Below are 16859 nucleotides of genomic sequence, written 5' to 3' on the forward strand. Positions count from 1 at the left end.
ATGGTGTCCAAGAGTCAGATGCAAGCACGCACTTTTTCTAAACAAAATCTTTTAACAAAACTGGTTGCAAATGCAGCCTGAATTATGGTTGAAACGGCCTTTGGGGATGAATGAACCACTGTGTATCTGCCCATATCTGTTATGAGAAGGAAAGGTGTGATACAAAGGCTGGGTCAAATCTGGTTTTAGACTCACATTCAATGGTCTCGGGAGTCTGGAGTTTGTGGTTCTTACTGATCCTGGTAAAAGGTGTGTAGAGGTTTTCAATATTCAAATCTAACTTTGCCATTCTTTGAATACACATGATAGTAAATATTTTAAAAATTATTGTTTCAGTCTGCTTGTGTAGAAAATATTCTCTACTGAATTATCCTGGTTTTCCTCTTCTAGAGAAGGTGTTTTCTTCAGGAGAAATTAATGAATATTTAAGATTAGTGTGTCTGAAATCACTTGACAAATTGCATCGAGGATCTGAAACTTGTAAAGGGTGAACTCTCATCAATTGTATCAGAAAGGAATGTCTTGCACAAGTAACAGTTCACACAGTTGGAACTGTGATGTCTTCCCATGAAAGAGGCCATTTTACCTCATTGAATAATGACATTTTGTTCTCTGCGTGTATAAACTGAAAGCCCAATAGAATCCTAAACGCGGGCGCTATGTAAGTAATAAAAAAAATGGCATTGGTCACATTAGAGGGATTGAGAAATTGCTGTAAAACTCTTGGAGATGTGTGAATGAAATACACTGATAAGATAGAAATCACCTACCTCTGCCAGAATTGAACTCTACATTCAGCATGGGACTAAGTGTCTGCTTCCACAGAGCTGAAGTTCCTGAAACGCAATCAAGAAATTCAGCTCTAAAGGTTTCTCTGTGAAGTTACTTGGAGGGATCAGTCAGTCCCTGGCTATTTTAATTAGCTCACCTGTGGATTTAGTGGATTGGAGACAGCTATCAGTTTTGACAGCCCGTAAGGGAGATGGGGCTGTCACTTACCATCACCAACTGGACTGTGGGAAACTGGCAGGGATTGTTTCTAGGAACTGTGAGTTTAGAGAAGCTCTTGTAATGAAAAGGTCTGAAACACCTCACTACAGTCAGTTCTTGTCTTCCCTTCAAGGTTTTAAGCTCCTGGCTGTTAGTTAGGGCTGAAAGGGTTTGACAGCTGCTTTGGGAAATGGTAAGCAATGCACTTTTTCTGTTGCTGATTCTCATTCAATTGTTAGTAGTTTGTTTCCTTCTCACATATTGTTATCCAGGCTCTTGAACAGGGAAAGGACAGACCAGTTGGGTGGCACTGGGCACTTGACTGTGCAGCCATACTGGGCCACCTACTTGGGAAGAAGATTTATTCTCTTTCTATGCAGGGCTGCAGGTTAGTTTGTTTTTCTTCAATATTATAGATGAACTTTAGACCTGTTAACTCAGAGAGAGACACATAAAAAAAGGGTTCATATTATCTTAGGCAATTTATGCAGGCAACTTTCATCTGAGTGTAATTCTCAATTTATAATTTCAAGAGCTGCACAACCCTTGTGCACTGGGAACACGGAGCATTGTATTTGTGTGGATTGGTCTGTGAGTGGGCATTCGAAGGTAGCTGAATGATGTGGAAGCTCTTGGTAAGCTCTGATTAATTTGAATACATTTGAAAATACATTTGAATACTCTCTTGGAAAGTAAAATACCTGTCAATCACTGTAAGCCTAATGATAGAAAAGCACATAAGTGAAAGCAGAAGGAAAAACACGTGAATGAAGGCACTAGCTAAGAGGAAATTATCGTAATGGCAAGCTAGTATCCAAAATGTAATCACAGAAAGCAAACTATACAATTTAACTATTCCCTGAACACATCATTACTTTTCTCCGCTCTACAACCTCTGCATCCATTTCAGATCTCAAACGAAATTGTGTCTGAGTTAGAAGTGGGGAAAAAAAATCCCAAATCCTTGACTCTCACAAATTGCCTGGTTTCTTCAAGAAAACACTTAGTAAATGGCAGCAAGCCACAGGGAGCTTGGAGAAACAGACCCTGCGTCCTGAGAAGGCACGTTGTACAGATTATATGATGTTTTGTATAGTTGTAATTTAGGTGACAGAGAGGTAAGTTCCTGCTGTGCCTTGAGCTATCCTTAAAGCAGTTTTCAAGGCAGTGTTGTCTACCCAAGAATGCAGGTAGCATGTTAATCTGGAATAAAAGATGACACTACATGAATTGTTAGTGTGTCTGATGTCTGCCCACAGCTAGAAAAGCACCTCATGTGCTGAAAAAGAAAATTAAAAAAAAAAAAAAGCCATACAATGCAAACACACACACCCCCTCCCCCCCAAAAAAACCCACAAACAAACAAACAAACAAAAAAACCAACCACAAACATGAAAACAGTATTTTATAGGAGTTGCTGCTGGAAACAGCTGACACTTGGCTGTCAAAACCCATAAGCATTCTTTTTTCCCCCTCATTTACGAGAAACAAGAAGGTCCTACAGAGCATTTCACATTTTGATGGACATAGTAGTTCTCAGGGGGTATAATATTCCCCCACTCAGATCTGACATAATTTCCCTAAAGCTCCTGTTTGCACATTAGGTATTTTCTTGTGACAGCTACTTTTCATCTCAGAATATTGAAGTTCTGGTACATCTTTAGCAATATTTGTATTTCAGTGGTTTCTTTTCCCCTGTTTCTCTTGCATTCTTTCTATATTAGTGAAGGAGGTTGCTAAATGAGCTATAATGTGCTGTAATTGTGTCTATCCAAACCAGAGTAGTTTTTAGTTTTCAGTTGTGCAGTTGTCTAAGTTTAGTGTTGGCAGTGTTTTAGAGTCTGTTTTGGGGAAGAAGCATCTCTTAATGCCTTAAAACCTGCTAGGGACTCTGTTGCAGATAAGACAGGGTTTTTTTATTATTTCCACTAACTGCTTTAGACATAATTTGGTCTTACTTTCAGTAGCGTTTTTGTAAAAGCTTTTTCCTTTTCACTCAACACTAGCACAGCCTGTAAACATGAATTAGCATGAGGAGTTTGACATAGAGGAGTAGAGCATTGAGTTGTGAAGAACTTCTAAATAAGTAATTGTGACACAATTAAAAACTAATATTTGAGTTAGTATTTCTAGAATTTATAATCAGGCTACAAAACTGGCTGTGACAGAGAAGAGCTTCAGCACTGCTGAAGCCAACAGTGCTCATGACAGTAACATTTAGCCCAGATGTTGTTCTGCAGAGACTGAAACCCTTGTTTCCTCTATTCATCTGGGTAGCATGGATGCTCATGAAATGATGAAGTTGTGTCTCTTCCCAGCTCTTGTCTATTAATGAAGTGCACAGAAGTCTAGTTTTTGGAAAGTAAGTGAGTACTGCTCTGTCTGAAGGGCAGGGTGATGACACCTCACAGCACAAAGAGCTGTGCCCATCCACATGTTGGCTTTTGGGCTGTGTGCCTCCCAGGGATTTCTGAAGTTTGCTGGCACCAGCACTCCTTTACAGCCCCACTGCCAGGACCTTCCGAATCTTAGTTTCCTTTGAATTTTCAGATAATTAATCAAAACTAGAAACATTTGTGAGTGCCCAGAGGGAATGCGGCCTTAGCTGGAGAGAAACTCATTCCTTTTCAGAATAAGAAATGAAATTCTGCTGTTATAGACAGTAAAACTAGAGAGAACTTAGTGACATATGCAACATTTTTGCACATTCTCTTGATCGTATATTTAATGAGAAGTTAGGACCAGTGATTCCCTCCTTTCTGACAAGCCATCCCATCTGAAAAAACACAGGCTCCTTTTGCCCTGACACCTTCTATGCACTGCAATAGGGATTCCTCGTCATTACACTCTATGTTGATCACATGCACCTTTGGTTTCTTTAACATCAATGTCAAAAGCATTTTTATTGTTGAGCCTTCTGTCTCTTTCCATTTTTCCTCCCCTTTTGCTGCTTAAAAAAAATTAAATAAAAAAGGAAGAAAGATTGGATCCAATTTTCATCAGACTAACATCAGCCTGAAGATATTTTCATCAATTCTTGGCAGATCCTAGATGGACTGTGTAATAATGAATGCCTTTTCATGATTGTTTTCCTCACGCTTAAGTTCATTTTCTGTGAGCACTGTATGAAGTAATTTTAAGCTTTTAATTGTTTATGATATTTGGCACTTCCAGACTCTGGGAATGTTTCTATATCTGTGAAAGAGAATTATTAAGCACCAGAGAAAAATGCCACGCTTCTTGTTGTTATGCTGAGGAAGACCTGCCAAATCTTGCAGTATTTGTGCATGCTATAGAGATGGAAAGAAGGGAAGCGTGCAAAGCTAATAATAGCAGCAGCTTTATGGCTAGAAGCCTCATAATTGTAACTCCATGATGGCAGTCTGATTCAAAACATGATGAAATCCATACTTCTAGCTATTCCTGTGGGTCTTGGATCAGTCTTTACAAATCAGAATTGAAAAAAAACTTGGATGTTTTGGCACAAGACGGAAAGATCCTTTCATTGCAGGCACAGGCAGGTCTCTTTCAGCATTTGTCAGGGTAAGGTTTTCAATATATTCACAATATGTCTAAATGTAGCTTGATCTGATCTTTAAGTTTGTCTCATGCAGTGTTGGCATGCAAGTCCAAAATCTGGTTGCTAATGCATTGCTCCTGCCTTGCCCTTCTGTTGATCACCTTTCTGGCAGCGTGAGGAGAGGCAAAGAACATGACTTGCCACGCCTTGGCAGGCAGCACCATTCCAGTGAGGTTTGTGAGCAACCAACAGTGTGGGCTGTTCATGACAAGAACAACTACAGCCAGCGGACAACATAGTAGAGCACTCTGCCGTGTGGAAAGGCTGAGGGAATTTGGATTGTTCAGCCTGGAGAAGATTTGGAGTAATCTAATTCGGGGTAGCTTTCCAGTACCTCAAGGGACCCTACAAGAGTGATGGAGACAAACTTCTTACAAGAGTCTGTAATGACAGGAAAAGGGGAATGGATTCAAATAGAAAGAGATTTGGTTTAGATTAGATAATAGGAAAAAATTCTTCGCTGTGAGGGTTGCCAGAGAAGCTGTGGATGCCCCATCCCTGGAAGCATTCAAGACCAGGTTAGATGGAGCTCTGAGCAACCTGGTCTAGTGGAAGGTGTCTCTGCCCATAGCAGAAAGGCTGGAACTAGATGAACTTTAAGGTCCCTTCCAACCCAAACCATTCTATGATTCTATGGTTCTGTTATTCTGTGAAACTTAGTCTTGAATCAAAAAATTGAAGCAAAGTTTCATCAAGATGTCATGATGGATTCTTTACTGCCATCAAACTGGGTGTTTTTCTAAATGATGCAATCTAGTGGTAACAGGATTTCGGCCAGGGAATGCCCCTTCGAGCAATCCTATGGCCTGCCTTATGCCTGGGGGTCACATTGCCATCTGTTCTCCTGGTTTTATCATAAAGAAATTATGAAAGTCATATTCACAAATAATGTCCATGCTCTGTTATTTAAATGATGCTTGGGTTTCAGTGCTGAGTACAGTAAAATCTCTAAAAACATTGATTCTAGAAATACAGCTTGAAAATTCTATGATGATTCAAAAGAGGCAGAGGTTTTTTTTTTAGACTTCATCTTCACAACTAGGTAATACTGAGGAAAGGGAGAAGTGCTTGGTGTAGTCTCATCTTTCTTGCTTGGACAGGACCCGTGCACAGACAGGACTATGGCCGCAGAGAGCCTTCTGTCATAGGTCTGTGGGGGCATAGGGGAGCAGGAGTGCACCAGGACATGTCAGCGCATTTCTCCACTTGTCTCTGGGTGCATTGTCCAAAAACCAAAATTGTCATCGTCGCTGAATGCCTTGGTTAAATGTTTATATGACTGCAAGAATCTGTGCATAAAGGGGCTATTTTTCAAGGTTTTGGTAAATATAGGCTGATACCTCCACAATACTCCGACTTCTGGCAGCTTGGGCAGCTCCTCTGTGGAGGTACAAGATTCAGCACCTTCTTAATAAAAGCAGAATTATGAAATGAGATTTGAGATTGGAGGTGTGAAATATGCAGCTTTAAGCCTGGTGTTTAACTTTCACATTATTTCATCTCAGTTCAGGTTCTCTGTCCATCTTTTGGCTTTGACGTACTGTTAAAATACTCCCACTGTTTTTTGTTTGTTTTTTTTTTTTCTGTGGGAGCTGTGTGTTTAGGTCTTGAAGAGTGCAGTGTTATGGAGAATTGCATAACTTGTGACATCCCCTCTGTTTGAGCAGTGTATGATACACAGTCTAGGAGATTTTGAGGGTATAAAGCTCTGTCCCTTCCCAGACAGACCTGAATGCTTGGAGGAAGAGATAAAGAGGGACTGTTCTAAAAGCTATCTTTGGGTTTTGGGTTTTAACTTTGATTAAGGTCCATATTTGTAGCCCTATCAAATTCCATGTGAAAATTTCTGTGCAGGTCCAGACTTCTCTACCTTATAACAAATGAAATCTATTTTCTTTTCCTTTGTACTTTTACTGCTTGTGGGAGCAGGTGTACATCCATTGGCATACCAACCAGATTTTCTGAATAACTTGGCTGCTGTTGAAGATAAACCACTTGAAAACTGTGTTTTCCTCAGTATTTGTAATAAAAAAGTCCATTTTAAAGTTATGTGGGTTTTTTTTTATTTATAAGGACTTGCATTTAATCCTAAAAAAGGCAGAAAAAATCCAAATTTGAGTTAATTAAAGTATTTTCAATTACTGCTGAGGTTTGCATAGCTATAACATTTTTGCTTACTACATAAATGTGGAGCTGTCTGGAGAAAATATGGCATTGGAGGATTTGCAAAAAAGGAGACAAGTGACAGCTTTGCCTGAGCTTCCCAAAGAGAATCTTCTCTCTGACAGCTGTTTCTCCAGTGTCTCAGGAGTCAGTTAAAAGGAGTGAAGAGTTGGAGGGATGTCCCTGGCAAATGTGCGTGTGTTTGACGTGCACGGCACGAGCACAGCTTGTCACTTAAATGCGTATCTGCGGAAGATGTCAAGGAGGGTGGGAGACCCAAGGGTTGCATTTCTGCATTCCTGCAGTGGCTGCTGCTCCGGTGTATTTCCCATGGAGCTGGTGTAAGGCCTTGTGGAAAATGGAAATTAGGGGTCTTGTTAGCATGGTAGCAGTACCCATGGCAAAAGCAGTGTTTATGCATCTCCTCCTGCATACATTCCTGTTCCTGCTGCAGCTGGATCTCCCGAAGGCAAAGCACTGAAGGTGTGTTCAGGGCTCTCAGGCTGACCACCACGCAGTGGGAAGGCTGATGGCAGCTCCTCCATGGCCAAGAGTGCCTGGCATCCACCCGGGAGGACTCATCTAGGCAGTGCCATGGAGAGCAGTGGGGGCTGTGGGTGGATAGGTGCTGCCTACAGCTTGTCCCTCAGTGCTCACCTTTCTGCATTTCCTGGTAGATTTATTGTGTCCTCCACCATGGAGATCACGCTACTAATTGCTTGAGGTGCAGTGGCTAGGGCTAATATGGATCGGGCCAGGCTGTTAATATGGGATTGGTTGCTTGAGTCTTGCTCATTGCTGTCTCTCCTGCATGGTGCTGTAGCAGAGACAGCTTCTGTCCTATAACTTGCCCATTTATGTTGCAAAAACCAGAAACGCAGTCATTACATAGCGAGAGGTGCTCCAATGCCTTCCAGACAAGTGCTGATTGGGCTGTGTGGGGCAGGGTTGGCCCAGACACCGACTCTGCAAAGCATCCTGGCCTCTGAAAAGCTTTCCCTGATGATACCTGTGAGTGTGACCACTGCACCAGCCAGTCAGACATCCCTTCTGAGCATTTAAGGCAAATCCTGATCAATAGGTCAGACCAAGACAACATGCTCATGTACAAGATGAGCCCTGTTAGCTACATCTGGCACAGATGTGGATGTCCACACCTAACCTAAACTCCAGGAGACAGAAAGCTTGGGGACACAGAATTTTGCAGGGACAAATTGACGTGGCTTGGCAGGTAGATGCCTTGGTTTTCTGGGGCTCTGCCCCCAGAGCCAGCCTCAGGATGCTGCTGGAGTGACCCCCTGAGACCTTGCTTGGCATCACTCTGCTCCAGCAGCATGAGCAGGGCAGTTGCCCTAACACTGGGCTCACACTTATCCCTCAGGTAAACTGGGAAGCTGCTAGTGTGTGGGAAGCCATTAGCCTGCAGGATTGCATTGAACTCCCTTCTCTGTGAGTGCTATTCTTTCACTTCTAAGGATTACGCTGCTTTGTCCACTTCCTACTGTGCTCATTGAAGAGTGAGTTTCCTGGAGGGGAAGGGAAAAACAAAACTGTCAAGTACACTGTTTTCTTATTCTTATTGCATGTTTAGTTTCCTAATCGTAGCTTGGAAATAAAATATCCTTCCTGCTAATTTTATTCTTTTGTATTTAGGAAATGCTGCCAAGTCTGACAACTTCTTCCTTCCAAAGACGCACTGTTAAGATTTTTTTTTTCCCTGCTCCACAATGACAAAACTGTCAAGAAGCATTGGAGTCTGGAGAAACATTCATTTTGTGTGAGCCAGTGAAGAAGTGCTTATTAACTTTAGTTTAATTTAAATTTGTCTGCAACAGAGGGATGGGTTTATTTACACATTTCCTGATAATGATTTGATTCTCAAAGTTATTTCTGCACTGAAGTGTAAGGTCTTTGAATGGATTTTCCCAAAAGCAGCTGAAGGGATTAGGTATCAGTGTGCAGTAGAAGCTGGGGGCTGCACCTTTTACCCTCTGTATTGCAAAATTCAGCTTTGGGGACCTCTCATTTTCAAACAAAGCTACTTACTGGTTCTTCTTTAGTGCCAGAGTGGAGTTTTTGGGTTTGCTTGGAAAGTACCAGTACTAATGTAAAATGCACAGGGGCTTTGAAAAGAATGTATTTCCATCCCATACACAGAAAAAACTTTGCCTGACTACAGGTTGGGACATTGTGAGGCATTTATCAGTACTGTGGGATCCTTGGGCTGTTCCTGTAGAGATCAATTAGCCTAGAGGCTCAGGAAGATATGATTAGGAGGGTAGATGGAAAATTAATGCTTCTTCGAGCAAAAGTGTTCTCCTTTGCATAGAAATATAGAGATAAATTGAGACATGAAGCTCTACAAGCTTCTGAGGTAATCAAGCCATGAGCAGCTTCCTCTTGTCTTGCTAAGCCCACCTCCCATAGTCCTTGTGCCCCTGGCTCTGGGACTGACTCAAGCTTTGCATCCTTAAACTGCACATTTCTTCTAGAAGAATATGTGGGAGGAAGCGAGGGCAAGAAGCGCTTTGCAAACTACTGTTGAAGAATCCAGAGTGGTCCCTTCTGTACTGGCCCCACAAGTGGCCAAGCTGCACTAAAATAATATCAGATCATTTGCAGTGAGGGAGCTCTGAGATGAGGCCGGTGGGAATGGCTCTGTAACATTAGAAACTTGGTGCTAAACTGTAGAGTCAGGAAGACAAATACAAGAAGTCACTTTTTAACACAAAAGAGAACAAGTATCTTCCTGGAATCATTATATCTACAATGGCACTGCTTGCTGACCTGTCAGAGCTGGAGAAGTATTTTTCTTGTTTGGGTTTTTTTTTTCTTTCTGGTATTATAAGACAGATGGTGTCTGCTCTTAAATAATGAAACAAACCATGTTCCACACAACATAAGACCTTTGAAAATCTTGCTATGAATGTGCAGAGGTTGTGCACTTCTCAGTTAAAATAGATCCTTTCAAATAATTCTTTCTCCAACTTTTCCCCCTTAACAAATGCACAGTTAATCACAGAGTGAAATCTCTTTCCCCCTGTAGATTGTGTTCCGGAAAATCAGCGACGTCAAGAGGGAAGAGGAGGAGAGAATGAAGAGGAAGAACGAAGCGCCTCTGATCTTACCCCCAGACCACCCGGTCCGGCGGCTGTTCCAGAGGTTCAGGCAGCAGAAGGAAGCGCGGCTTGCGGCAGAGAGAGGCCGAGATCCAGACGACCTGGATGTGGAAAAGGGCAATGCCGTCGGGGAGCAATCCTCTGCTCGCGCCGTGGTCAAGGCCAGCGTCGTGACTGTTCGGGAGAGCCCGGCGACCCCCGTGTCGTACCAGCCCGCCTCCACCTCCGGGGCCTCCGACCAGGCCAAGCTGCAGGCCCCGCCATCGGACCACGCGGCGTGTAAGGCGCCGGGGGACTTCCCCCGGCGGAAAGGCTGGGCCAAGTTCAAGGAAGCCTGTGGGAAAGGTGAAGACTGGAACAAGGTCTCTAAAGCAGAGTCCATGGAGACTTTACCTGAGAGAACTAAAGCTTCGGGAGAAGCTACCCTGAAGAAGACAGACTCTTGTGACAGTGGCATTACAAAAAGTGACTTGCGCTTGGATAACGCTGGGGAGACGAGGAGCCCGCAGGACCACAGCCCGGTCCTTACCGAGGTCAAGCATTCCTTTTATCCCATCCCAGAACAGACTCTTCAGGCCACCATGCTAGAAGTGAAGCACGAGTTGAAAGAGGACATCAAGGCTTTAAACACAAAAATGACCAATATAGAAAATCAGCTTGCTGAGATACTTAGGATATTAACCTCAAGAAGAAGCTCCCAGTCGCCACAGGAGTTGTTTGAAATATCAAGGCCCCAGTCTCCAGAATCAGAAAAAGATGTTTTTGGAGCTAGCTGAGGTGTTTCTTTTTAAAAACAAACAAACAAACCAACAAACAAGGAAACAGCCCCCTAACACTTTACATTTAATCTTTCTTGAAAATGAGTGAGGGACCCGTTCACTAAGCATGTTCCCTCTGTCTAAAAAGGTATGGTAACAGGAACTGCAACCTCATGTCAAGATGGCAGCTGACTTTGAAGCCTTTTTGACAGCAAGGGTACAGTTTCTAAAGTTCTTCTTTTCTCCCTTTATCCTCATTCCACCCCCAACCCCCTTCTCTCCCTCGGGATGTTGGAATAAGAATTCTGACAGCAGCAGCTATCCCTGTGAGCCCCAGGTGATCTCTGAAGTTTTTGGAGCATGCCTTATGTCCTTAGCTCGGGTTATGCCCATATGAATAAGCACTTGCCAGGGTGCTTATATTTTCAGTGTTTGGTGGGTTGTTTGTTTTTTTGTTTTGTTGCTGCTGTCACTGTCTCAGTCACCTCTACAGCATGTTGGATGTCACAGTATATTTTCATGTAATAATGCAGATATAGAGCAGTAATAGATATGTATTTCATTGTGCGCTGAAGTTTCTTTTGGGTAGTCAAGGAAGGGCTAATAAGATGAAAAAAAAAAATGTGCTTTTTAATTTCAAACTGACATATTGCTAAAACAATTACATTTGGCAACATCTTCAAAAATAGCCACGGTATTTCAGATCTATTAATAAAAAGGATCTTCCACACTGTCATTCACTGAATTGAGGATATACTTTTTTCAAATCTTTTTATGTTTTTTTCAAAACCTTCTGTCTCAGATGTCTTTCAACATTTGATACTTTTGCTTTCAACTCCAGCTGCTGGAGGGTTGGGTGTGCAGTGTACCTGAGAGCAGCCCACAGCACAACATATTTGAAACGTCAATAACAGGTCCTGTAGATTTACCTCCCGATGAAAATATACTGTGGCATTTATGTCCTGTTCTGCTATGAATCTGCTCTTTTAATTCTTGTTAAATTATTATTCAGAAGTTTCTGTTTTGATTATGTTCATTGTAGCCAAAGGCTTTCACAGAATTTTTAACAATTTTAGATGGTGGCATTTTCCTCTACATCCAGATGTATTGTTCCTGATGTAATCTATCTTGGAAGCAAATGGATAGTAGAGGTAGAAATACAGTGCTTACTGTATGCAAGTGCTATTGTAGCAAGGAAACAAAGAGATCTGCTTCTTAAAGAAGGAGATGTTTCCAAAACTTATATTTTCATAACTTTTTTCAAAGGAAGATTGAAGCACTTTACCAAAACTATTCTTGATTATTCATATAGGGTAGCATAGATGGTGTCATGGACTTCTGTTCTCACCTTGGGATGCAGGCGTATATTCACAATATGTTCACTCCACTGATCTGGTATGTTCACTGCTTAACAGTAGCTTAGATCTCAGAAATATGGTACCATACCAAAAGGGTATGGTTTTAAGGGGTTTTCAGTTTTAATGGCAATAGGTCTTAACGCTCTGTGTGTTAAGTCTCATTCTTTTTCCTTGGTACCAAGTCATTTACAAAGAAACACAAGATTTTTTGGGGGAAGACTTTTGTTCATGTTAAGTACAGAAGAGGCAAGGAACACGATCAATTTTAATGATTTCTGTTGGCCTGATGCTTTCACAGTGCAATGCAGAACTGTGTCAGACATCCCTGGGGAGCTGGGACGTCCACTGATGACTGTCACAGGGGTGAGGCTGTGCTGTGCAAAGCTCCCAGCCCAGGTCCTGCTGTCAGAGAGTTTGTTTGTACCTGCCCTGCAGTAACTGCCCTTGCTCTCAAAGATAACAATTATTCCAAGTGCAGCACCATCATTTCTATGTCCAGAGGCAGGATTGGCTTCCATTGTCTTACTCCTTGATTTGGTATGGAGGTGCCCACAGATTGTGAATTCATACCCAAGGATTGAAATACTCCTGAAAAACCCTCTCGGGTTCAAATCTGTAGGTTACCATTTTCCCTCCCACAAGAAAAGGCAAGCAGGGAGGTGAGTGCTCTGAAACCAAGATGCTACTTCCTCAACTTATTTCTGGTTCCATGTTTAGGTTTTTCCAGTGGTACCTGGTGTCATTCACAGTTGTTCACTGCAGACCTGCAGTGCTAAGGAAGGCACTCTCTGACCAAAGCCGCGCTGTTTGTGTTTGGTGCTTTAATCACTGTAAGTGGCAGCAGTTATCTGCAAAAGCAATGGCATGGCTGCCATGGAAACTCATCCATCCACAGTTTCTGTGAGAAACTTTGTCATGATTTTTTTCTTTCTAGTCTTCTTAGACAGTAACTACCACCTAAGTAAACCCCAGGTGTACTGATACACAAGGATTTGTAATTGATTTCTGAAAGTTCCAGCACATTTTTAGAGACTGCCTTGGAGTCAGTTTCCTGATCCAGGCAAATTCCAAACCAGCATGATATTCACAACACTTTTCTTCATGAAATCTTTGAAAGGCTGAAAGTCTTAGCAAGTCCTTTGTGAAAGTGTCACCCATTTACCCGCAGTTGGATAAATGTGGACATGAGCTTATCCCAGGTGGACAAGGGAGGAAATGTTTACAACCTCCCAAGTATGTGCCTAGTATCTCCAGAATTGCAGTGCAGGCCTAAAATGCAGTTGTGTGTTGCCTGGCCCTTTGTTGCTGATACTGAATTGATGTTTCTCAGTGATATTTTTGTGTGCCCTCAGGGATATGTTAAAGGTTATTCTGCTGTTGCTGATTGCCCAGCCTGGAATGCCAGCAGGACAAGCCCCAGAAGCCCCCTAATTGTCATAATTACCCAGTGAACAAAGGCAGACAAGTCCCCGTTTTTGGGGATGCTCCTTGTGTAGCCTGATGCTCAGAATGATACCAAACTCCTCCCCACCCTGTATAACAGTGAGTGGGTGCACCCAGTCCTTTTCTAAGGCTTTTTTCAGGCTCTTACAATGGCCTATAAAGACATTATTTGTAAAGCCTTCAAAGATTGTAACACACTCCTGAATTACACTTAAAACTTAATGTATTTGGAGATTTTGGCCAAATTGAATTTTGTTATGGTCATGAAATGGCAGAGAAACTCTGCTTGCTCCTTACAATGACACCTTCAGGGTGTCTGCTCCAGGTGAGCCCTGACAGCAGCCGGTGTCAGCCAGACATGCACAGCTGTAACTGAGGTTAGGCCCATTTTTATGAACTGTCAGGCACTAAAAATGATTGTAGGAGAGTACATCATCTCTCAACAACCTCGATTTGTTGTAAGAGAATTTGAAACAAATACTATCTAAGATGAGCTTTGGTGTTTGTATTCCCTGGACTACTGAGTGGTTAAAAAATGAATAAACCCATGCCCACTCCTCTGAATCCTGGACTAATCTGAGGCCTGTGCTATGGTGCTCAGGCTCTGTTGATGCAGCACTTTTCCTTTAAAGAGTGGCTGAAAGCCCCTGTGTTACAAATCCATCTTTCTCCACTGAGCCTTATACTCAGACAGATGCCTATGGCTGGATGGCATGTGGACCCATCATCATTGTTATTATTCTTTGATTTTATGTGTCAGCTTTTCCTTTTTCTCTTGTTCCTCTCCACATGTTGGTTAAGCCTTTTCACTTCATGTTGGTTAAGCCTTTTCACTTAAATTATTTTTCAGATTAGAACTGAAGGATCTCTGAAAATAAGACTCTGACCCCTCACAAGCAAATGCTTGTAGATAGTATAAAGAAAAAACCCAAACAAAAACCAAAGCCTCAGTTTTAACTGTGTTCTGGCATAGTGCTTCTGCCATTTAACATCCTGCTAAATGACCTCAATCATTCTAAAAGAGATGATGTGTTCCATTTTGACTATATGGCATAATTAAATTTCAGCCAAAGGAAGGAGAGCTGAGAGGAGGAGCCTGTATTATGATTTGGTCAAATGGGAACTTCTGAAAGTTCATGCTTAAATGGTTACAAAGAATACAAGTATGCAGCACATGAAAAAGGATTAAAAAAGCAAACCCCAGCCCTTATCCCTACCTTGTTCTGATACGTTTACTTCTGTCTGGTATTACAAGTATACTTTTGAAAACACCGTTCTTCCTTTAAATCTCTTCCACAGTTCTGCCCTGAATCCCAGCGAACACCCTGTTTAACAGCTTCGAAGGCGATGTTCTGTTTCTACAGTACTTCCCTTTAATGAACTGAACAAGATACTTACTGTGACTATCTGGTGATATACTTTCAATCACTCTTAACCAGTCTGTGAAAAGATTTACTACATAATTTGTCTTTACTATATAAACAACAATGTGTATGATTACGCTTGTGCAGATGTGTGTACATACACACATATATATAATATCTGTGTATAGATAAGTCTATGGATTGCATTTCTATTAAGTAAAAGCACATTCCTCATTGTTTCCAGTCCAAGAAGGGAGCTTAAATCTTCCCAGTAGACATCCACTGAGTGTCCTGTTAGTGTCTTGTTTGTTAACTGTTGAACTTTCAGGGCCATGGTTTTTGATTTTTCTAGTTGGCCTCAACTTCATACTGTGAGTCTGGTAAATCGTGTGACTGAGAGAAGATCTGGTGAGGGTCACAACAGTCAGGAAAGAGAAATCCATGTGAAATTGGAAAAATGCTGTATCCTAGTTGGTGGGGATAAGGCTCATAAGCTGGTGTTTGTTGCTCACAGTATCTCTGAAGCCAAGCTGCCCTAGTAGGGTTTCTCATGGCTTTTCCTGCAAGAGAGATGGTGGAATAGATGGATTTATTTTTTTCTGGTACCAGGGGCTGTCTCAAAGGTGCTGAGCCTACCCTTCTTCTCATGGGCAGCATAACACATGGTTGCTGCACCTCTGCTTTCTTGCCATGGTGTTAGGTGATAAAAAGCATCTTCTACTGAATTTTTCATTTCCACATAGTCTCCTGTGGGTGTATTGGCAATAACAAAGTCTGTGTTTTAGCTGCACTTGTGATACATCAAGACAAACCTTTTAGAGAGAGTCCCGTGCAGGGGAAGCTCCAGAAATCTGAGGTGAGGCACAGTAGGATACTGTATCCTCCAATCTGACATCATTTTGACCACATTGTTGTGGGAAGCATTGATTCAGTGAAATAAAAAAAAGCTTTTTTTGCAATAAGATATATCCAGCATTTAGCCTTAAGACCCTTTCATAAGTGATATAATTCAAACTGTGATTCCATTCTTCTTCCTTCTTAATGTTCTGTAGTATTTACAGTGTTGCCTAAAGATGAAGCACTTTGATTAGCTTTCTGAATCTAATGGAAATAACTTGCTGGTAACCACATTTCTTTCTCCACTTATGGCCTTCTTATTAGGATAATTAATTACTCCAATTGCCCTCTCCCCTCGTAAAACAAAGGGACATAGCTATTGTCTAAACACTTTTGTATGTCAGGGGGCAAACCCGTCATACTGCAAAAGTGTTTGTTTCAGAGATTTTTTTTTACAGATCAACAAAGCTAATGTGAATTAACCTGCAACTGTAATTTGTTTCAAGCTGATTGTTGGGTGTTGTGTAAGCATATTTAATGTGTAATCCCAGAACATCTCTGTAACTGGATCCAAATGCCTAATATTAACAAAACAGTTCGAGGTTTTCACTAACTGTTCTGAAAAGCTCATGTTTTTTTTCTTCTTCCCGCTAAATCTCTGACCACTAACATAGCAAAAGGATCATTTTAGCTGTAGATGAAAGAAGTTCAATAATCTTGTATCAGGATGAACTGGTATATAAAGAAATACCAAGTTTTCCAATGAATGTGTTATATTATTGTACCTACATAAAATCAATATTTGTACATCTGTTGGAGACCTGTCTGCGTTTCAATATTTAGCCACCACTGCATGGACACTTGATTGATATGCAGTTAATGCAGTTGCTTTGGCGCTTTTCAATGTACTTCACTTGTTTTTATCCTTTCAGAAATCCACCAAATACTCTCAGTTCTTTTTCTTTGCATTTGTCACTTTGTTCAATGAAGCATGACTAGAAACAGAGAATGAGTAGATACTATTTTTGTGGTCAGCAAAGCAGCTGCCAGTAGATAGACAGTGTGTGTATGTACGTATGTATACACACTGTCTGGGAATGTTTCAGATACAAATGCAGCCACCTCCATTAATGAAATCCCTAGTCAACATTTTTAAACAAGCACAAATAATATTTGTAAAAAAAGAAGTTTAATTTTATTTATTATAGTAATAAACTATTTTATACATTACAGTTGCTTTGGTGTGC

General features: G+C 41.5%; 1 protein-coding gene across 4 annotated transcripts in view; it reads left to right on the top strand.

Moving 5' to 3' along the window:
* The window catches only part of KCNH1 (potassium voltage-gated channel subfamily H member 1), a 182590-nt gene extending 165820 nt beyond the window's left edge, over positions 1 to 16770 (top strand). For 2 of the 4 annotated variants that reach the window (XM_040059764.2, XM_040059766.2), the window contains one exon: positions 9780 to 16770. In XM_040059764.2, coding sequence (XP_039915698.1) covers positions 9780 to 10628 — 849 coding nt within the window. In that variant the 3' untranslated portion in view covers positions 10629 to 16770. The remainder of the gene's footprint in view (positions 1 to 9779) is intronic. The other 2 variants (XR_005700140.2, XR_005700141.2) reach the window with 2 other exon arrangements.
* Positions 16771 to 16859: the final 89 nt, after the last annotated feature.

This window comes from Hirundo rustica, chromosome 3 (genome assembly GCF_015227805.2).
Source record: "Hirundo rustica isolate bHirRus1 chromosome 3, bHirRus1.pri.v3, whole genome shotgun sequence".
Lineage (NCBI taxonomy): Eukaryota > Metazoa > Chordata > Aves > Passeriformes > Hirundinidae > Hirundo > Hirundo rustica.